Below are 23645 nucleotides of genomic sequence, written 5' to 3'. Positions count from 1 at the left end.
TTCCTGGTGTTTTAATGACTATATTACATTTCTTACAATATTTTTACTTTCAATGGTTCCCATGTCCTCCAGATATAAGGTTTAGCTATGGGGACTACTTATGCTCCCCTTCTATGCTAACCCTCAAATTTCCCAATCAGGGTTCCTGCAGAGGTTGCGGGGATCACTTGATAAATGAGCAGTTTGTGTCAGTTTGTGTCAGTGTAAGTGACACCAATGATCTTTATGGCTATCTGTATTGGTGACATTCTTCTCACTGGCCAGCAATGTAAGAGGAATTCTTCCCATTGACCACCACACCACACTAATATACTGTGGGTATAGTAGTTATAGAAGCGGGTCCTTGAAGACCTGAAAGTTATTTCAAGGGTTCCCCCATGTCCAAAAAGTCTGTGATCATCTATACCTAGGGAAATGGAAACACAACCTTTTTTCCAATTATAATTTAATGAAATACTTGCAACATGTTTATATCGCTGTATTGATAATGTCTGAATCTTATACGATGGCCCCCAACAGTGCTTGTTACGGTTTTTTAAAATAATAATCAAAATACCAATAATTTAAAATGTTTTCTTTCAACGATCACAAGTTTTTTTTATGGATTATTAATTGAAATTTTATGGATTACTCAGATCACTTACAGATCTCTCTCTACCCTGAATCCACTGCCAGGAATTCAGCACCACAAGCTCACATCCTGAACATTTAGTGGATAGCAATCAGCCAATTTTTAGGGATCAGGAGGAAATGCCCCTCCATTAAATGTGAAGAAGTGGGCTGGTGTGAAACACGTCACGTGCATGGAGCTGATGGCCCTCAATGAAAATTGGTGTTACTGTATCCAGCATTGCTGTCCTGTATGCTTTGCATGTATATAGCGATACATTTAGGCTGTTTCTTTTAAAAAAATTCTATAAACATGGAAAGGTTTTAAACTAAATGTGTGTTCCCCGAAATCTCCTCATATTGTGGGGTTTGGGAATGATTTTAAATCAGCCTGGGCAATGGCGTAATAGAAGACCCCCTCCCACCCTGGGCAATGGTTGCTCAGTGGTTAGCAATCTAGCCTTTGCAGAGCTGGGTCCCAGGTTGGAATTTCGGCCAGGCCACTATCTGCATGGAGTTTGTAGGTTCTCTCTGTGTGGGTTTCCTCCGGGTACTCTGGTTTCCTTGCACATTCCAAAAACATGCAGTTAGGTTCATTGGCTTCCCCCTACAAATTGACCTTAGACTGTGATAATGACATATGACTATGGTAGGGACATTGGATTGTGAGCTCCCTAGAGGGACGGCTAGTAAAATGACTATGGACACTGCGCTGCATAGTATGTTGGCGCTATAAAAATACTGTGTAGTATTAGAAGACCCACCCTGGATAATGGGGGGGATAACAGAAGACCCCTCCTCTTGACACAAGCTGGCATCCTCTATACCCAGTGCCCCCTGTAGTAACATGCCCAGGACTATACAGGCATCATGGGGCAGATATCACTCTATAATACCCCCAGGTATTAGAGGGGGTGTGGGGTCTTTAATACCCACAGGCCGGGTTCGATAGACAATGCATCTCATTGGGGTGCCTCTGATAAAGGATTTTTTCCTGCACCTTGTCTGCATGCATTGCACATTTCTATAGGGATTGTGAGCTCCTTTACACCTGTCTGGTGCATTGCATCATCATACGCGCAACATGGCGGTCAGTTCATGGTAAACGCTCAGCCAAGATGCCACAGGATCGCACAATGCCGCACCGTGACGCGTCTCCTGGAGCGGGATGGCATGAACGTTGCAACATGGCAGACCCAACGTTACCGCAATGGCAGTAATGCTGAGGGGCCACCCTGCAGTTTTATTTGTATGATGGGCACCAGGTCAGTCTGGTAGGCAGGACTCTGTGTGTGTGAGAAGGCTCTGATGGAAGCTGCCACTGCCTGACTACCATACGGGGGAGAAGCACATTCTAATAAGTGTGGTCACTACTGTGAAAGTGGAATTTGTCAGCTTCCTTCACAGCCTTCTCACACAGGTATTCCCTGTAGTACATTTACTGGACACATATGACGTAGAAAGGCCCCGATATCTCCCCTCCGGTAATGGACGGTAATTACGGGGTAAATATCGCTTGAATGACATCTCATAGACCCCTCGGGGCTCTTCCCGCTCACGGCCTCCCCTCAGCACAAGATGGCGGCAACTTTCCTCAGCCCCAGAACCAGCAGAGTCTTCCCGGGCTTAGAGGGGCGGGCTATAGTTCTTCTTGACAGCTTAGCGAGCCAATCCTCAGCTCAGACTTTCCACACTTCTCAAACTGCCTGACCAATGAGCGAAATGGGCGGGCCCTCAGCTCTCCTCTGCAGAGCCCTGCGCTCTGAATAGCGGCACGCGTCTCCCAGTCGTGCGTCTGCCCGGACCGAACTCCTCCTCCAATCATAAGTCGCCTTGGGGAAGCCCTTCCCCAAAGCAGCCAATCAGAGGACCCGTCGCCTCGTTCGGTTCCGCCCCCTGGTCGCTGTTATGCGGGAATCCCGGGCGCAGGGCGCAGAGCGCGGCCGTTTCCTGCCCTGATGCATGGTGGTCGGACGGAGGAATTGTTGGAAAATTGTGTCGGAGGTTGGTGTATAAATGTGTGTTACCCAGTGTGCCTTGTGTGAGAGCCCGCCCGGGGGACAGGCTGCGGCCTAGCACACACCCTGCACACCGGCACACAGCTACTCCCGGACACGGCCTGAGGCATAGGCCCTGCCTGGGAGGGGGAGAACCGGGCACAGGGAGAGGAGAGTCCCCGGGAGAGGGAGGCCGGGCTGTGCGGGGGAACGAGGCGGGCCCACAGGCCGAATATATCCGGGGACTGGAGCTGTGTGCAGGGACTTCTATACACCGGGATATCCAATAATTATTATTATATATTATATACAAAGACCTCCATACACCGGGATATTCTATTATATATTATAGGGGTATTATTATATACGGGGACTTCCATGCACCTGGCATGTTCCATTATATACAAAAACCTCTATCCACCGGGATATTCTATTATTATATATTATACACAGATTATTATGTACAAAGGCTTCCATATACTGGGATATTCTATTATTATATAGATAATATATGTATATTAAATACAGGGACCTCCATACCAGGGATATACAATCCAATATACTGGAGATATTTTTATTATTATATATAGGTTATTATATACAGGCTGTAATATATACAAAGACTTCCATACACCTGGGATATTCAATGCTTCATACCGGGGATATTCTTTTATTATTATATACATGTTATATATTCTATCCCGGTGTAATATTATATACAGACCTGGGTTATCTATTACTGTTATATACAGAGTATTATATATATTTATATTGGGTTATATTATTATATACAGAGACCGCCATAGATCCAGGATATACAATGCTACATACGGGATATTCTGTTATTATCATTATATACATTGGTGTAATATATTGTATACAGAGACCTCCATAGAGCGGGGATATTCTAATATTATATATATCAGGGTGTAATATTTATTGTATTGAGGTGTAATATTATATACAGAGACCTCCATAGAGCCGGGATATTCTATTATTATATATATCAGGGTGTAATATTTATTGTATTGAGGTGTAATATTATATACAGAGACTTCCATACACCTGGGATATTCAATGCTCCATACCAGGAATATTCTAATATAATATCAGGGTGTAATGTTATATACAGAGCATTATATACATTTTTATTGGTACATATTATTATATAGAGAGACCTCAATGGAGCTGGGATATACAATGCTTCATACCGGGATATTCTAATATAATATACAGAATAATTTATATTATATTGGGGTGTAATATGCGTAGACCTGCGTAGATACGCAATAAACAGTGCTTTGTATTGGGAGCTTTATAATATTAATACATACAGAGACTTCTAAAGATACAGGTTATATTTCACTAATATTACACCTTGATATAATGTATAACAGTCTGTATATAATATAAATATAAGTGTATATAGGGGTATAATGCTATATGCAGAGACTTGTCCCTGTACTGTCTATCACTTTATGCTTAGAATGTAATATATATAATGCTCTGTATATAATAAATATTATACTTTTTATATATTATATTTACACTTTTTCATATATATACATTTATATATATATATGCACACACTGGGGTGTAATATTATATACCTGGAGTCTGAACAATCAGACTTCTACATCCCAGTATTATGCTGGGAACATTTATATTACATAACATATACCATACAGACAATTACATATATTTATATAATGGTATATTAAATACTTGGAGGTGATAAATATATACCGGGACTCCTATCCCCATATAATGTGCATTACTATATACCAGGAGCATTATAACATTCCATAAGACCAATATAGAATATATATAATTATATAATACTCTGTGTATAATGATATAAAGTTCTTGAAAAGGATATGAAACCCCATTTGTACCATGCCATATTTATTTTCTATCTCCCTTACATAGGGTTTTTTTTTTCCTATCTTTATGGAGTTTACATATGACGACTTATTTATATATTACACGATACAGGGAATGCTTTATACTTCAATATTTAAATAGGAAAATCTGACAATTTAAGTAATTGATGCTAAACCTTAAAGTTATGAAAGATTACCCAGATTTTAGGGGGTGAAAATGATGCCCTTAGGAATGATTTCTGATTCCTTAAATGTATGAATTTCATTCAAATATTGGATGAAATTCTATTTTCTGTATATGTTAGCTATAGATTAAATGTTTAATGTTATTTATTTTTATATTCCTAAGACAGTAAAATAAATAATGGGTATTTGTGCAGAGTTCTCCCCGGCTCCTTTTAGCTGGGCGCACCACCCGGCACTTTTCAGTAACCATCTGGCTGTTTTTGGGTAGTTACTGAGAAGTTGGGTCCAATACCGCCCGGCTTTAAACAATATATAGGGGGAGAATACTGCAAAGGTAAATTAAAGCAATGGACATCACCCTGATATTTACATTCTTCCATTGCAAACTCATTTCACACTGCTGTAAATTATTGTCAATTCATCCTCAGCATCTTGAATGACGTTTCCTTATATTCTATGATGCCAGGAAAACTCCTGTGGGTATTATTGTCACCCATGAGATCTGTGTTACTGAGCCTTATTATTAATAGACAAGATATATATAGCACCAACATATTATGCAGCGCTGTACATTAAATAGGGGTTGTGATATCTACATTCAGTTATTTATGCTATAACCACAGACCTAATTCACCTTCTGTATAAAATACAAAACCCCTTTCTATACACACTGTTATATACAATATAAAAGGTTCAATTACATATTTAATGCAATCAATAAAGGATTTGATGCACAGCTCTATAATAAATCACTGGTAATATAATTGTGTTTTAACATATAAGTATTCCTAGCTTTAATTTATATCATCCAGACATTACACAGCTTTACGTTTCTATATAATTTTGTCCATTTCCTAATACTTCTTGCACATCTCCGAGACAACAGGAAACATATTTATCATGAAAAGTTTGGTAAATGACCTTGCGCTGTACAAACCCAACATAAATTTAGTGCAAAATCATCCTTAGGGGAACATGGGGACCCCATTAATACCCCCCGTGGGAGATGTCAGGCTGGTACAGTCACCGGTCAGTGAACGTGTGAAGAGTCCGGAGATTTACCCCAAATATTAAAGTAAGAGGGTAAATATGGCAGCCAGGGGTGTGACATCTGCAGGCTGAGAGTGGCCTTTGCAGCCTCCAATGTCTCAGTCGCTGCATTGGTATATTTAAAGTGTAACTCTACACACAAGATTTTCATTATTTGGAGAGGTCAGGAAAAGGTCAGAACCTCTCACATTTTTATAGCTTCCTGTATATAGCTGTAATCTCCAGATATATAATAATACACCCCAATATACATCTATATAATGCTCTGTATATATTATTAGTGATATATAACCCAGGTCTATGGGAATCTCTATATAATATTACACCCCAATAAAATGTATAATGCTTGGTATACAATAATATAAACTGCCCAATATACAGTGATATATGACCAGGTCTATAGGAGTTGCTATATATGATATTACACCCCAATATAAAAAATATATTACTCTCTGTATACAATAATATATGAATAGTGATGGATAGGATGGTCTCCATATAGTTATGGCCTCCAGATTTATAATATTACACCGCAAAATAAAAATATAATGCTTGATATATAATATTATAAAGTTCCCAATATACAGTGATATATGACCCAGATCTATGGGAGTGTTCTTTCATATCAGGAAATTTTCCTCTTAAGTTGTGTCTCTGGAACAGGAAATAAAAAATAAACTTTTCCATACTCCATGCAAAAAATAAAAAGTGAGATTTGACTACACATTTATTTGAATGAAACTTTATTGCTAAAATAAAGAAAGCACAAAAATGGTCTCCCTGCAAGAAGATGGTTATTGATTGGAGGGGCTGTGACATCATCACCCAGTGAAAGGAGGGCAGGTTTATGATTGGTTGGGGTGTGGCCTAAGGGAACCTGACACTATAAGCCTGATTAATTTAAGCTCTCCCAAGACTGGAGAAGATTCTGTTGTGGGAGAACCTGGGTGATCCAGAAAACCTGGAATTGATTTCTTATAAAATAATTTGCTATTAGTTGGCAAATGTTTTTAATCCTGTACCATATTCAGTCCAGGTTTGCTGGATCACCCAGCTTCACCCATGATAATATTATATTATAATAGATATATACTATAGGGTCTATTTATAAAGCCGTGAATCTGACATTCCCTGATAGAGAATCAATTAATGCCATTGAAACAGATGAAGTGAATATCTGATTCACTGAAGTCCTAAACCAAGACAATGTACCTGATTTATCAAAGCTCTCTAAGACTGGAGAAGATAGACTATCGTGAGAGAACCTGGGTGATCCAGCAAACCAGAATAGGATCTGGGATAGGATTGATTTGCCAACTAACAGCAAATCTATTTTAGGTTTGTTGTATCACCCATGATCTCCCATGATAGTCTATCCTCTCCAGTCTTGGGGAGCTTTAATAAAGCAGACTCAAAATATAATCCTCATATATCTGGTGTCTGACGCTCTCCCCCTCCCAGACACTGCAGCTCATAGTGGGAGGAGTTCATTATCAGAAGCAATGCTGTCAATACAGAAAGTGGGTGGGGCTAGACATCTCCACCTCCTGACTGACCAACCACAACCATAGTGAGAATAGTGACAGCCACGCCCCCTGTATTATCCTATCTCTCTAGTAGTGTAATGAAATCTTCCAGGAATGGGATAGTTTTGTAATACTAAATTCCACCCCATTATTCTTACTGAAAGGGTAATACAAGAATATGTAAGGAAGCCACCTGATTGTGTTGGAGCTTACCAAGGCGGGTGATATCCCCCCGGCCCTAAAACTGACAGCTACTATCTGAGCACATTCCAAATCAAGGGTAAATTACCCCCCATACAGAAAGGGGCATTCCATTACAGCAATGCAGAGAGGGCCCTGATTATTATTAAACAGGATTTATATAGCGCCAACATATTACGCAGCCCTGTACATTAAAGTGATGAAGTGGGAAGGTGATCAGGCAGCGTGGGTGGATAATAATATCTTGCTGTGTGTTATAGGCACTGCTCCTAGGCAAGTTACAGAGTTTTTTGTTTAACAGTTCAGTGCGGAAACATCTGAATTTTTAATGATTTTGGTTACACAATTGGAAAGATGAATCTAAAAAAGTATTGTCAGCACATTCCGGAGCCAAATACTCCTCGATATAACACACTTGATCTTTCTAAGGGAACTTTGTGGCTTCGGAACATTACTTATGTGAGATATGAAATGATTGGGATGACCGGGGGGTTCTGTACACTTTTCCAGACTATAGCCCAATGGCACCTTCTGGTATTTGGGCGCCCCCCCCCCCCTGCACTTCCAGGTCACATGCCATTTAAAACCTGGACACTGTCACCAGGAAAGGAAGTGAAGGTGAGTTACCCCATTGTGTCCAAAACAAAAAACACGATTAGTTTGGGTTTATTCTTTGCGACTTCTGGTAATGAATTTTATATTTTAGATGGTGAAATCCCAACACGTTCATAATGATTCTGCATGAGCTCATTCTAGTGTTTTATCGCTAATATGATGATAGAACCCATTATTATGCCAACACATTGATAAATACTTTTCTGTCTTCCAGGTTAAACATGCTGTTAGCTCAGATAAACCGTGACTCCCAAGGAATGGCCGAGTTTACCGGAGGAGGCGGAGAGGCCCAGCACGTCACCCTGTGTCTCACCGAGGCCGTCACAGGTACAGTACCCGGCTCTGTGTACATCTTCATTACAGAATTATGTGTGAGCACCATTTACATATCTACGCCAGTGCTTCCCAACCAGGATTCCTCCAGAGGTTGCTGGGGGGTCCTTGAGCAATGAGCAGTTTGAACCTCTCAGGTAGTAAGTGACCCCAATGATGTTTTTGGCTACTTCTAACGGTGACATTCTTCCCAATAGCCAGCAATGTAAGAGGAATTCTTCCCTCTGACCACCAGACTAATATACTGTGAGCTGTGGATATAATAATTATAGAGGGGGTTCCCTGAAGATCTGAAAGTTATTTCTAGGTTTCCTCCATATTAAAAAGGTTGAGAAAAGCGTATCTAGAGAATTCCTGTAAACCCATTTTGTTGGCATTTCCTCAATCACTCTCTTCATTTTGCCAACAAAATTTTCTCCTTTTTCTTTCACTTTTATATCATGACAAATCTGTTGTATGAATAATAAATGAGCTAGGTTTTACGATTTGGTTTTGAAAATGGTGTTTGGCTTGTTGTCACTGTTAAAGTAACAATGACATTTCCCAGAGCTCCATTAGAGAGATCTCCGCTCATTTCCTGTGTGGTGAAGTGTCAACAGCATAGGAAGTGATGCAAAATAATAATGAACCCCCGATAGCAATGAAACTTAATTGGGGTTCTGATCCATCCTCAATTTATATAAAGCAAACAGAAAAGGTAACATAAAAGGATAAAATATAAAAGTAAAGTGTAGGTAATAGTCTCTGTTTTAATGCTGCCATTTCCCTTTGTTTGTAGATGGAGAAAGCATGGACACAATGGAAGGAGTCAGCCTGCAGGCGGTCACATTGGCAGATGGCTCAACGGCGTACATACAGCATAATGCAAAAGGTACAAATGGTGTGTTTGGATCTCTCCCTTCCCCTTTTCACCTATCCCCACTTTATAAACCTTGACTATTTTTCATTCTTCTTTATTTTTCTGCTATGGTATGTGTTTCTTTTGCATCTCTTGTTTGTGTCTGTGTTAAAACTGGTGATAGGTTTCAAAAGAATCCACAACCAATCAGGAGAAAGCTCTCCTAATCAGTTCCATAGCCATTCAGGAAACACTCTCCTGGCTTGGTATTAAAGCAATATGTGAACTTACAAATGCCTCTTACTGCAGGAACTTACCTGTATTTCCAGCCTCTGATCCCCTGAGCACAGCCTGTGATTCCAGTGTGCTTCCAGTTCATGTGCCATCTAGTGGCTTCAGTATATCCAGTGACTGCCTGCAGCCTTCATACCATTCCTGCATAATAGACTGTCCTTCCATTGGTGGATATGGGCCCCTGTCTGTGACAGCAGGGAGTAAGGCTGGGTACACATGTGCAATAATTGTCTTTTCCAACAACAAAAGCCTGCACAATGCATTAGTGAGCGATGTACATACAGTGCTGTTCTGCTCTATGGAGGGAGGAGTGGCACCCCGCTGTGCTCTCTCCCCTTCAATTTTATTATATTTCCACGTTCATCGTCTGTGGATCCGCCAGGATAGTCATCGGGACAGCGAGCGCTGTACACATGTCAGATTCTCGTCCGATATCAGCCCTGAGGCAATTATCGGACGAGAATCATCTGACGTTTGTACGTAGCCTAAGAGCTCATCTCTATGCCCTCAAAAAGCAAACATTTTCCAGTATCTGGACCACAACGCATTTCATAATATTTATGGTTATATTCTAGTAATCACAGCTCTTTTGTGTCCTATCTGTAGATGGTAAATTAATGGAAGGACAGGTCATCCAGCTGGAGGACGGCTCTGCTGCTTACGTTCAACACGTCCCTAAAAGTGGTAAGTGCCATTGTGCAGGAAATGATTTATTACCAGCTGCCGTCAATCCCTATAATTTCTGCTTTTGTGAGGAATATTGAGTCAGTTTTGGTTCTTTATAAGTCTGCTCGGGATAAAATCTGATTTTCCGGTAGATTGCCCTGATTTTTTTCCCCCCTTTTTGCAATAGTTTTTAAAAAGACAAATGTCCATCGAGTGCAATCACTCGGGAAAAATAAACAAATACCAGATAAAACCCTACAGACATAGCTGATCCAGAGGAAGGCAAAACAAACTATAAATCCTGGTTCAATTTACCCCAACATGGGGAAAAAATTACTTCCTAATCCCGTGAGACCTCAGAAAAATCTGAGGAACAAACAGTCACAATATAGCCATGACAGAAGACAAAGTGGTTTTGTAAAGCTTGTATTGATTTTGAAAGAAAAATGTCCCTAATATCCCAGGCAATACTGACTCGCCATGGAGGATGAATAATTTCTTTACATCTGCCCCCCTATCTAGCTTATTAGGACTGATTTGAGGTTCAAATATTTTTTACACTTTTTTCCTGTAGATAGTCTTCGTCTGGAGGACGGGCAGGCTGTACAGCTAGAAGACGGGACCACCGCTTACATCCATCACTCTACCAAAGGTACTCAGTTTTTACTATGTTACAGACTGGTCAGAATTGTTGTCACAATGTAACCTTGCAGCTCTGTGCTGGCATTCCCAAGGCTCTTGATTTGCTGCATCTTCTAATACTCATTGCAAGAACCTCACAGTGTGCATGGACATTCGAGTCAAATTCTGTCTGGTTGAGGATGCGGTATACCTGTGCAAGGATGGAGGAAAGTGCTGATTTCAAGTGACCAAGCTAAAGAGTCACCTACATTTCCTCAGCACTATGCACTTTTTATGTCCTGCTTATTGTAAATTGTCAGAATTCCAAGCAGAAAAAAATCTAAGAGAGTCACTTTTTCATGAGATTGCCTACAGCAGCTAGATAGTCAAAAGTGTGAGTGTTAAATGAATGCCTGCTCTATATTGCCAGATTGTTATAGCAAAGCCTCACTTATAAATCCAACAAAAATTTTCCAGTGTCTGTGATGTTGAAAGAAGATGTGCTGTCATTGTTCCTGTAGAGAAACATAGCACTCTCTGTGTTCCATTCTGGCAGACTCCTATGACCAGGGCTCCGTCCAGGCCGTGCAGCTTGAAGATGGCACAACAGCATACATCCATCACACGGTTCAGGTCCCACAGCCTGATACAATCTTGGCTATTCAGGCAGACGGCACAGTGGCTGGGTTACACACGGGAGAAGCAACTATCGACCCAGATACCATCAGTGCTTTAGAACAGTACGCCGCCAAGGTACACCTTGCATTTAGTGACATCAGCTGTTTGGTGTGGACCATTCTACCTCAGCATAGTGTTACAGAATGTTGGATTTATTTCAGGTGTCCATTGAAGGTGGAGACAACGTGGGAAGCAGCACCTTAATCAGTGAGCCTGAGACCGAGAAAAAAATGCAGGTTTGTCAGACATGTCAAACACTATGACACTCAGCATGCAACACTGCTACATCATATGTTGACCAGCCCTTCATATACTACACTGTTCCACCACTGACTACGATCCACACGCTGCGCTTCTCCACCAAACACGGGGCGGCTCTCCAAAGGCTACTCTACCAAATGCAAGCTAGCTCTTCAGTCTGTTGAAGGTAGACCAGCCATGCATAGAGCATTACTTGCACTCAGTAGCACAGCTACTTACATTAGTACTCCAATCTAGAAATGAAACAGAGTAAAGGGTTTTAAGGTGGCACCTAAGAGTGAGTTAAAACATACTGCTTTATTACATTCCAAATCAATATATAAAAGAATCCAAATGGATAGAATATTTTCAATTATACAATCAAAACATTTAAAATATATTGCTGCACCTATGTAAGTAAAATTGGTATTCAAAGAAGTACTTGATTCTATACTCTCGAATCTCCTTTTCTGATGCGTTTCACCACCAAGGGCCTAAATTAGTAGCTGAGCTAAACTGCATCCAAACACAGACTCAAGAAATAAAGGGAACTTCAATTGCATCTGTATGCATAGAGCCTGCAGTTGAGCAGAGGATTAACCACAAGGATTTGAGATTTCATGGCATTGGTGCTTGATTGTTAATTTAACACATTAGCAACATTGTTTGCCTTGAGTTGATTTTCTACTTTTGTTTTGCAGCTGAGGTTGTCATAATGGGACTTTTTTGTTTTCTATCTGGCAGATTGTTTTACAAGGTCACGGACCTCGCGTAACGGCAAAACCTCCACAGACAAACGAGAAGGCCTTTCGCTGCGACTTTGATGGTTGCGGCAAACTATACACAACAGCTCATCATCTTAAAGTAAGTTTAATTCCTCTCTGTTAGAGCCCACAATTCCAATAAATGGTGCAATTTGTTAAAGTTTTTTGGGGCTCATCTCTCACCTAAGGATCTGTGCATGCTGGTGTCATTACCTGCAGTTTTCATCTCCGCAGGCAGTTCACAGGAAATTGGTCAGATGAGCACAAGCCGTCCACAAACCTGCATTGCTGTCCAGTCCTGTATATTTTGCAGTTTTGTCCCCCTGACATGAATATAAAGCACAAGTTAGGCACTTTACATGATAATATATCTAAGCCATAGTATTGGAAAAGAAAACCTAGACATCACATATGTACATTTATTTTCATATGCTACAATAGAGGCGCAAACACATTTGAAAAATGCACTGAAACTGTGTGGAAATCTTTTCTGGTCAGGGTTTTAAATAAGCATTACCCCATCTCTACCACAAGGGGGCAGTCAGACGTTTTCTAAGTATTGCAGGAATTTCTCATAGCTAACGCTGACTGTGCAATGTGAAATATTTCAAGTATATGTGAAACTATTTGGGTGGTGCTAATTAAGTGACATACTGTATTTGTACACCCCAATTCGGACACTTGTGATATGCCAAAAAGACTTTCATGGAACATGATAGACAAAATTTCAAAAATTATATTTTAGTTTTTGTGAGATGCTAAATGGTTAAACAACCCTTCAGTTCTGGTATCCCTGAGACCGTGTGGGTGAGATCTGCAGACGGGCTGTGTCTATTATGAGGGATTCCAACTATTCCTGTGCTGGGTTCCTGGGTCTGTACATCGGCTGTGTCTATTATGAGGGGGTCCCACTATCTCTCTTCTGAGTTCTCAGCTTTGCAGACCTTATGTTCCCATTATAAGGGGTTCTTGATATCCCTGTGCTGGGTTCCTGGGTCTGTATAGCAGCTGTGTCTATTTTGAGGGTCACTCGCCACCGCCTGCACTCCATTAACAGTATAATCCACCTATGCATCCTGGGACCCCATAGCCTGCATTCATAATGAGCAGAGATGTAATGTGTTAGATAAATATGCATTTGTAAGTACAATGACTGCACTATGCTACATGTTCCTTCTAACAGGTCCATGAACGATCACACACGGGAGACCGGCCTTATCAGTGTGAACACGGTGGATGTGGCAAAGCGTTTGCAACAGGTATTGTAGCCACATATGTACACTTCACCTTGGTTTTCTGAGTACCTAATTCTCCAGCATAGGCTTTAATGGGATTGGTGGCATCATATAACACTGACAGTTCTTATTTCAGAACCTGTGTGTGGAATGGTTTACTGTTATTTCCTGCATCTAAATTACACAGCGCTATCTGTGCATCATCTCTCCTCTCCCCATAGGTCTCCCTCACTCTTCTCTCCATCTGTCTGCACCTCAGCACTCTTCTTCCTCGGTTTTCTGGAACCTTTAGTATCTGTTGTCTTGTCCCTAGGTTATGGATTGAAGAGCCATGTACGAACCCACACAGGGGAAAAGCCTTACAGATGTACAGAAGAGAATTGCACCAAATCATTTAAAACATCAGGAGACCTCCAGAAACACATCCGAACGCACACAGGTAAATGTCATTAGACCAATTGTGGTATTTTAAACCAAATCTCTTTACTGCCTAACTGAAGGAGGTCTGAAGGCATCCACCTCGACACGTCTGCATGTAGCTTTCACAATATCCCCGGAGCTGAAAATGCAGTCTTTTTCTGGAATCTGAGGCCCTCTACATACCTGCTTTTATGTCTGCTTTTGGATTAGCAGCTCAAAGTGGTAACAGGTTCACAATAAGTCAAATAAGAACTGATAAGCCTGAACTGATGCTGTACACATGCCAGATTCCCGTCTGATGTCATCCCTTAAACTATAATCAGACGAGAATCATCTGACGTGTGTACATTGCCTTAGTTTCCCCAGACAGTGCATTGTGGGATGCAGGAAGAACCACAGACCAGAGGGGAGCTACCAAATACATTCAAGCAAATTATAAATAGCAGACTGTAACTGTCAGCATCTGATTGTCCTGAGTATTGTCTTATAAAGTTATTAAACTCCCAGGTCATTAAATCCTGCAGTTTACCACCTTTACAATTAAAGGTTTAAATATAAATAAATCCATTTCAATAAAAAGGGTGACCATAAACCTCACATTGCCGATGCAAAACCCCTGCCTGATTTATTAAAGCTCTCCAAGGCTGGAGAGGATACACTTTCATCAGTGAAGCTGGGGGATCCAACAAACCTGGAACGAATTTCATTTAATTTGCTACTTGTCAGCAAAAGTTTTCAATCTTGCACCAGATGCAGGTTTTCTGGATCACCCAGCTTCACTGATGAAAGTGTATCCTCTCCAGCCTTGGAGAGCTTTAATAAATTAGGCCCAATGACACAGTTGCAGTATTAGGAACCACAGAACACACAGCAGGGTGACCATAAACCTCACATTGCCGATGCAAAACTCAGTGTTGTGTTTGTATACAGTAGAGATGGGCAACTCATAGGCTGGGCTGGGAAGACTTTTTAATATCCTTTTTTATAATTGGCAACAAAGCTTTAATATAAAACAGCCAACTACTACTTCTGTCTGCACTGTAATGAATTATACTTTTTTTATTTTTATTTAATATAAACTCCATGTCAATATTAATGCATATTATTATTTTTCCATTCACCGGAATAAAGCAGGAGGGGCTGTATCATTTCTGCTGTTTATTTATAAAAGGTTCCGGATCCCGCCACTGCTCACTTCTATCTTGTTACTCTGGTAGATCTTGTTTCCTCAGTAACGAGGTTTACATAATAGTTACGTAAAGCCTCCTAACAGACGGCAGCCCTGGCAGGGAAGAGGCCTGCTTGTTCTGGGCACCATGCCCACAGCCGCTGTACAAAACGCACTGTTCTCTCCGTCCTGGGGTCCGTGCAGGGAGATCACCAACACAATGTCCTATAGACAGCGGTGGCGGTACATTTGAATAGACGGGAAGGATTGTCATTGGCCAATGATGATAATTGCGAGTGTATCCCGTCACGGCTTCATGTATGTGCGTGTTCATTTTTGTCTACCCAGGACAATACCTAGAATGAAAACCTCAAATATTAACCCATAAACTGCTCAGCTTTTTGTAACATAATTTGTAACACTCCCACATTCATTTCCTTTAAATAAATAAATAAATGCTATGCAATATAAATTATATAACATTTAGAAAAAAATGTGTTTCAGGTTCTTATTGCAATGACGACATCATCTGTAATGGTTGCTATCATTAGCATGTTGTGTCCTGAACCTGGAAAAATGTTGATTTTCACCACCCTCCTCTTCCTCCTCAGGTCTGCTGTCAGTTTGGCAGCCAACCAATCTAATTGATTTTGCTACACAGTATTTATATAGCGCCAACATATTACCCAGCGCTCTACAAGGTCCATAATCATGTCACTAGCTGTCCCTCAGAGGAGCTTACAATCTAATGTCCCTACCATAGTCATATGCTTTTAATACAATCTAAGGACAATTTTAGGGGGAAGCCAATTAACCTAACTGCATGGTTTTGGAATGTGGGAGGAAACTGGAGTTACCCGGAGGAAACCCACGCAGACACGTGGGAGAACCTGCAAACATGCAGACAATGCCCTGGCCGAGGTTCCAACCTTGGACCCAGCACTGCAAAGGCAAGAGTGCTAACCTTGATTTTCTGAATGATCAATATATTTCATTGTTATCTAAACTATCCATAACCAGTCATGGATAGGAAGATCCGTTGGGATTGGTGAGGAGTATCTGATCAGATTGGAAATCAATCATGAGGCAAAATTTGCCCATGTGTTCTCGATAACACAGCACACCTATGGGCAGATTATGACTGCACTGCATCCTGGGATCTGAGCAATTTATATTTTCCGATTCGGCTTTGACATAAATAAGTAAGGAGGCCCCACATAGCTCCTAAATATTGTTTCCTTCTTCCACATGTGCCTGACTGGTAAAGGCATGAGCACCCCATACACAGAAGTTGTTTTAGCCAGAAAAGGTGACGGAAGTGTTTTGTGATTCTTTAATAAGATTTCTTTCCTGATAATATAATGATTTTTCCCCACAGGAGAGAGGCCATTTAAATGTCCCTTCGAAGGCTGCGGAAGGTCTTTTACTACCTCCAACATCCGTAAAGTTCACATCCGAACGCACACAGGAGAACGGCCTTATTACTGCTCAGAGCCGGGCTGCGGCAGAGCATTCGCCAGCGCCACCAACTACAAGAACCACGTGCGGATACACACAGGTATGGGTGCCATTTATCTTCATTTATGGATGTGATCCCAGTTCCCTATTGGACCTTACATGTCTGCGGAAAGGGTATAACATTTGTGCTAAAATTATTCATGCTGCTTGTCATATGTCCTTCATTAATCAGTGGGAATATGGTCATGCCCTGAGGGAGTGAACACTAATGTGCTGTGGATATAGTAAATAAAAGAGGGGTTCCTAAAGGCCTGAAAGTTATTTCAAGGGTTCCCCCATGTTAGAAAGCTTGAGAAATGCTGGGCTAGTAAATGGTATAGATTGGGGTTATGTTACATGATTCTCAAAAGTTACATAACCCCAGTCTATACCATTCAGTCCCACTGCAAAGCAATGCTGCACTACTGACTGCTAGGACCCAAGGGCCACACCATAGGTATAGAGGGCCGCAAGCTGGTCATAAGGATATTATATGTACTATCTACAGTAAATATATCTTTTCATTCTTCATTTTTTTTTCCTTTACACCTACACACTTGGCCTGGAACAGAGACAAAGAGTCTGATTTAATTAAGCTCCCCAGGTCTGGAGAATAAAGACTATCATGGGAGAACCTGGGTGATCCAGCAAACCTGCAACAGATTTTATTCAGGACTGAAAACCCTTACCAACTAAGAGCACATATATTTGAATACTTCAATTCCAGGTTTGCTGAATCACCCAGGTTCTCCCATGATTGTTTGTCTTCTCCAGAGCTTTTATAAATCAGGCCCACTGACTCCAAATAACTGAAGATTCACTTTAGCAGATTGATTTTCTCCCCTCCACCCATACTGACACATGATTTTCCTCTGAACAGGTGAGAAGCCCTATGTGTGTACAGTACCTGGTTGTGACAAGCGGTTTACAGAATATTCCAGCCTATACAAACACCATGTGGTTCACACGCACTCCAAACCTTACAACTGCAACCACTGCGGCAAAACCTACAAACAGATCTCCACACTGGCCATGCACAAGAAGACCGCGCACAACGACACAGAGCCCATCGAGGAGGAGCCAGAAAGCTTTTTCATACCTCAGCCACGTAAGTGTCCGCTAGATGGGTGTGCATGATATCTGTGGTGAACTGCAGTATGCAATGTATTGTAGTGTATTGGATGTGTTTCCAATCGCACCATATTTGCCTGAGCCTGTGTGGACTGCTGGTTTATGGGGCACAGGGTGTACACAGACATCTATACTGTCTACATCAAAGATTTCTCTTTGCCAGCTGTCAGTAGGAACTCATCTCTTGGCTGTATACATTGCATATTTCAAATATTTTTGTATGGGGTAGGATCTTGTATTAGACTACAGACTTAGTCGGGTTTCATTGTTGGCATCACTTTGAGGTGATTCTGGGATCAGAACTCATTGACTTCTGCATTTGACCTATACTTGACCTCCTTTTGACTTAACCATGACTTATGTCCGGTGGACTTTGAACTCCTATAGACTTTTATAGGAATGCAAACTCTTTGTGAAGTGAATAGCCCTCTGGCACAGATCCTAAATAGTCCACAAAGCCATCCCAGCACTACAAGAGAACCAGTAATACCTGCGCTGAAAGAGGATTCCTAATAATTATTACTTGTTGTCCTAAAATTATTACTTGTTGTTGCAAGTTAGATACCCTGATTGTGACTCTTCAGTTTGGGTTAAGGAGCCACCATCTGACTATTTTTCCTGTCAACTACACACACAGCTCTGAGAATTTGGTGTCCTCAGTCAGGCAGTTGGCAGGGCAGCAATTATCACATTTCAGGTGCCATATGGCACAAACTTAAAACTCCTTTTTAGACAAATGGTAACCGAACCCCTCCCTCCCTTTCTAACCCATTCCGTATATTTTGTTTCTTACCTCATAAAGCAAAATATACTCGTCTAATTTCACTGTCTGAATCGCTTACTGGTGCCATATCGGGGTACGGGGAACAATTTAGCACAGCAGATATGTCAAGTACTCCCCAACAATCCCTTATCACTGACATTGCAGCTGCAGACTCCTGTCCTTTAGAGGACCCCACCGATGGACAGCCATATAGAAGTTTTCCCATCCTGATAGTGACGGGGATACCTGAAGATGGACCCTGCATCTTGCAGTGTTCTCTCCGGACCCTTTTAGCTGGGCTCACTACGCGGCACTTTGCAGTAACGACCCGGCTGTTTTTGAGTGGATACTAAAAAGTTGGGTTACAATACAGGGACTACCACCCACCTACAGCTTCTTCCCACCCAGCTGTTCTTGCATATCCCAAAAAAGGAGACTCTGTAAAACATAGCATGACTGGACTTTGGGAGAGTAAAAGGAGTATTTGAATGTGTTTTTTTACTCACCTTTCAGCACCACCTCACCACCTGTACACTGCAGACATTCACACTGGTTAGCTCCACTCGTAAGGTGTAAGGTATTATCTAGGTGTATAAAATCACAGCCCCACACATCATAGTGTTCTTCATGTTCAACCTTGGTTTCTTCAACTCAAGAGCCCAGTGTTTGATCAAAAAAAATGAATTCAATAAAAAAAAAATTCAAAATTTTGCATTAAAAGATTAATAATCCTCAGTGGGAATAATTTACAGATGAGGAAAAATGTTATCTGTTGGGGGCACCATACTGAAACGTTGCAGGGGCCTGTTTATACCTTGTGCCCGTTATAACGTTTCAGCCATGACAGATTTGAGGCGTCACAGCTCTGCCCCCTTTATTGTGCACACATTGATCCGGATAATCTGTCCCCCAGCTGTTGGGAGACTTTGTCATTGATACCGGTATCACACTGAAGTGTCTGTTTTTTTTTTTTTTTTTTAAGAACAAAGCTCTGAATCGCACACATAACAGGTTTGTTTGCCCAGGACACCTGGCGTGCAGAGCTGGGGCATGTACCAGGCCCGAACACCTCCCCTCCAATCCTTGGCACACAAAGAAATCACTAAAGTGAGGCCCAAAAACCATCCGTTAACCTGGCACTGAATCAGTTATAAAAATCCCGCCTGTGTGAGGGGGAACCTGGTCTTCAGTTATAACCACCAACCTGGAACATTTACCCGCCCCAGGAAGAAATAATTTCTTCTGCTGTTGTGGAATGAAAACTTAAATCCATTCTGCTGTCACAGATATCCACATGGAGGAGCGATGTATTAGAGTCCGCTCAGTGTTACAGCAAGTAGCATTCCTGCACCCTGCTACATTGTGCTCGGTGCATTCAGAGACTTGTCTATTATTATTATTATTATTATTATTAATAAACAGGATTTATATAGCGCCAACATATTACGCAGCGCTGTACATTAAATAGGGATTGCAAATGACAGACTAATACAGACAGTGATACAGGAGGAGAGGACCCTGCCCCGAAGAGCTTACAATCTAGGAGGTGGGGGAAGTATCACACAATAGGAGGGAGATATGGAATGGTGGGAAGTAGTGAGAGTTTAGGAGACAGAAAACGGGTAGGTGAGGGTAAAGCGTTGGGTTTTGAGCGCTCTTTTAAATGAGCAGAAAGTAGGAGCAAGCCGAATAGGACGAGGAGACCATTCCAGAGAGTCGGGGCAGCTCTAGAGAAGTCTTGTAACCGTGCGTGTGATGAGGTTATGAGTGAGGAAGTCATTAGTAGGTCATTGGAGGAGCGGAGAGAGCAGCAGGGGGAGTATTTTTTAACCTATATCTATATCCCATATAACCTATATCTATATCTATATCCCATAGCAGTCACATATTAAAAAATGATGGCTGGAAAAAATAAAATCTGCTTCCTATAGGCAGCACCACTTCATATGTCATTCTCTTTTTCCTATATCTGAACTCCAGGAATAATTTAAAGATTCCACTGATAAGTGCTTGATTCAGTCTTGTTAGCCTGGCAGCTGACATTATTCTCATTTCTCTGACACTCCGGCTGCAATGTACTTGATGGTGCCAAGTCTGTGACCGTTGGATGGAGTGCTCAGAAAAGTGATCTGTTGGACTACTTGCACGAGAAACTTCCTGGAGCAAAGGAAGTAAAAGTGCTTTTCAATGTTCCTATAGATAAAGGACATTTAACCCTTTCTGTGTTTGGGGTTAGGTGTTAAAGAAAATCTGTCCCTTTGGCTAGGTTTTCTTAAAAGCTCAACCCACCACCCCCTATACCTGCATACACTGCTCTGTTGTGCATCTGAGCCCTTGTAAATACCCAAATCTGCCAGGTATAGAGAAGCATGTGACCTTCTCCCCTACTTACTAGTATGTAGTGCTCACACCTAAAAGCCCAATCACCTGGGCTATGTCTTCACCTGGAGGAGGTGGGGAGTCCTAGGTGGCTTTTTACAGCACTTGAAGACCCCATTGATGAAATTTCTGCGCTGCTTCCTTCACTCCGTGGGTTGTTAATTCTCCACCTGTTACAGTGCCTATTATAGATGCTCCTCACTTGAAGATCAGATTCCGTTCCAGCAACCCGGTTGTTAAGGGATTTGGTCGTTAAGCGAGGAACATAGGCAAGACCTGTTCTGCAGCGCTGCAAACGTGCAGCACCTTTGAGTGACAAGTTCACTGACAATCTGCAGATTAGGGATCATTGAGGATATCGAGGGACGGAGGAAGATAGAGCCTGGAAGCCTGAAGAGGAGATGCCGGGTGAATCACTGGGAGAGGTGTGTGTGTGTGTGTGTGTGTGTGTGTGTCCGGTAGATAAGTATATAGGTAAGAGGACTACACATATACAAGTATAAAATTTCAACAGGGAGAACGATACCTCCATTCATTGTTCCTGCAGGTGGTGACCTGAGAAGTCATATGCAGAAAGACATTCAGCTCTCCATATTCTGACAGTTGCCTGTGAAATGGTTCCCCATGTAAACATTCTGGCCTAGTTTAGCTTTTTTATTAACCACGACCACTTATCAGAGAATCTGATGACTGATTTTAAATAGTCAATCTTCGACCCAACGCCCATTATTCATTTTCAAAAATGTCCCCATTACTGGAGCTTACCTGCACACATTGGTTTATCCATGCCTAGTCATGAAGATGATATTGCATTAAGCTTATTAGACCCAGATGATGAATCTTTACTGGGCACGTAGGTCACTTTCTCACAGGAGGAATGGTGCCGCAGTTTATTTTGTGTATGGGCAGTTCAGAAAAATGTCTGAATAGTTGACTATTATCCAGAAAGTCTTTCCTGGCTCTCCCTGCTGGTTATTGTCTCATTTTTTCCTCCCATCAGCCGGCACACGTTGCCCTCTGCCCTGGCAGCGATTATAGAGCTCACTGACCTCTATCCTGCTTCCTGGCAAAGGATTTGCTGCATTCTGATCATTTAGCACAATGTAAATAGATGACTGAACTTTCATTGCATCACATTTGTCTTGATGCTAATTATCTCCATCATAATATAACATTTGTCAATAAGACAATTCATTCTTATCAGGTTTACAGTTGGCATTGGGATTATAGTTTGGTTATTGATTAACTGTATGGCTTAGGTTCAAACTAAACAAAGCAGATTCTCATTCTAACCCAACACATCTAGTGGTAATTCTTCCATATTTCTGCAATCATCCTGTTCCCAAATAAAGCCCCCATGCAAGTCTAGTTATTGGGGGGGGGGGTGCTCTCCTTTTTTTTCCAAATGTGCAGTGCAGGGAGCTTTGTGCCAATTTCCAGACCCCAACCACTGTCAGATGGGGACAGAAGGAAGGTAGTTATTTTTATTATTAATAATTGGTATTTATTTAGCACCAACATCGTATGCAGCGCTGTACAAAAAATGGGGGGTTGCCAATGACAGATGACACAGGAGCAGGAGACGACTCTGACTCATGGAGCTTACAATCTAAGATGTAATTATTTCCTGTGTGGGCCATGCAGCAATAAGCTAAATGCAGACCACAAACTTTAACCACTGATATCATTTAATCCAACTTTCACTGCAGCTTTTAGTATCTCTAATGCTTTGTGCAATCAAACTGAATCTGGCGCCTGTGCCAGACATGCAAGGCGGGCCTGAAAAAGGTAAGATCATTGGAATCATTGCACAGACTCCACCTTCTGCTCCATGTGCCAGAAACTCTGCAGTAACACTACCTTGTATCTGTGTGTACAGACACTCCTGTATGTCTCCCTGGATTCTATCACTACTCCTTATCAGAGCCCATAGACCATGAATGATTTACTATGACCTCACTGTGTAAATATTGTTGTCATCATGTAAGTGGAGAACAAAAACAGCTTCCTCAGCGGCTTCTTCTGAGAACCAGCCATGAAGACTTTTATTGTTTTCTAGTTAATTTTTAACCTTTCACGAGTTTCATGTGTGACTGAGGTGTGTCGAGATCCGAGACTCCATACTACACGCTGCAAACTGACTGCAATATGTCACTTTTATCCCAGGAGATTGAAAATGTCATTGTTTTGGTCCAAACCGCCGCTTGCCTGAATGTCATGGTTACACGCTGGTATTTTGAGGCGACAATTTGTGTTACATGGCTTATCTGTGTATAGAAGAAAGATCACGTTTGGCACAAGTCGCTCCATTATCAACGGTCAGCGTCAAATTTTGTTTATTGATAATGTAAAATGATAAACAACGTATACGAATTATTATGACTAAGAGGTTTTATTCTTCTGGCAGATTAGCATTTAAATGCAACATGCTTTGCCTTCAAATTCCTCCACAGCTCGTGTCCCCCCTACCTACCTGATACACAAATCCCTCTACAGCTCCTCCCCCACCTACCTACCTATAACACAAATCCCTCCACAGCTCCTCCCCCAC

The 23645-nt window shown here is 41.5% G+C and overlaps 1 protein-coding gene across 3 annotated transcripts in view; it reads left to right on the top strand.

The window, feature by feature from the left end:
• Positions 1-2464: 2464 nt before the first annotated feature.
• Positions 2465-23645, top strand: part of ZNF143 (zinc finger protein 143) — a 25623-nt gene continuing 4442 nt past the window's right edge. For 2 of the 3 annotated variants that reach the window (XR_011922211.1, XM_072422327.1), the window contains exons 1-12: positions 2488-2613; positions 8282-8394; positions 9179-9271; positions 10139-10216; positions 10773-10850; positions 11376-11572; positions 11659-11733; positions 12482-12601; positions 13685-13760; positions 14050-14175; positions 16703-16882; positions 17702-17929. Coding sequence is in view for 2 of the 3 variants with exons in the window: in XM_072422327.1 (XP_072278428.1) it covers positions 8289-8394; positions 9179-9271; positions 10139-10216; positions 10773-10850; positions 11376-11572; positions 11659-11733; positions 12482-12601; positions 13685-13760; positions 14050-14175; positions 16703-16882; positions 17702-17929 (1357 nt within the window). In the remaining variant the exon portion in view is untranslated. Of the gene's footprint in view, positions 2614-8281; positions 8395-9178; positions 9272-10138; positions 10217-10772; positions 10851-11375; positions 11573-11658; positions 11734-12481; positions 12602-13684; positions 13761-14049; positions 14176-16702; positions 16883-17701; positions 17930-23645 lie in introns of all 3 variants that reach the window. The other variant, XM_072422328.1, reaches the window with a different exon arrangement.

The sequence above is a fragment of the Pyxicephalus adspersus genome, chromosome 9 (assembly GCF_032062135.1).
Source record: "Pyxicephalus adspersus chromosome 9, UCB_Pads_2.0, whole genome shotgun sequence".
NCBI lineage: Eukaryota > Metazoa > Chordata > Amphibia > Anura > Pyxicephalidae > Pyxicephalus > Pyxicephalus adspersus.
Note: the sequence above shows the minus strand (reverse complement) of the source record. Positions and strands in the feature narration are given on the sequence as shown.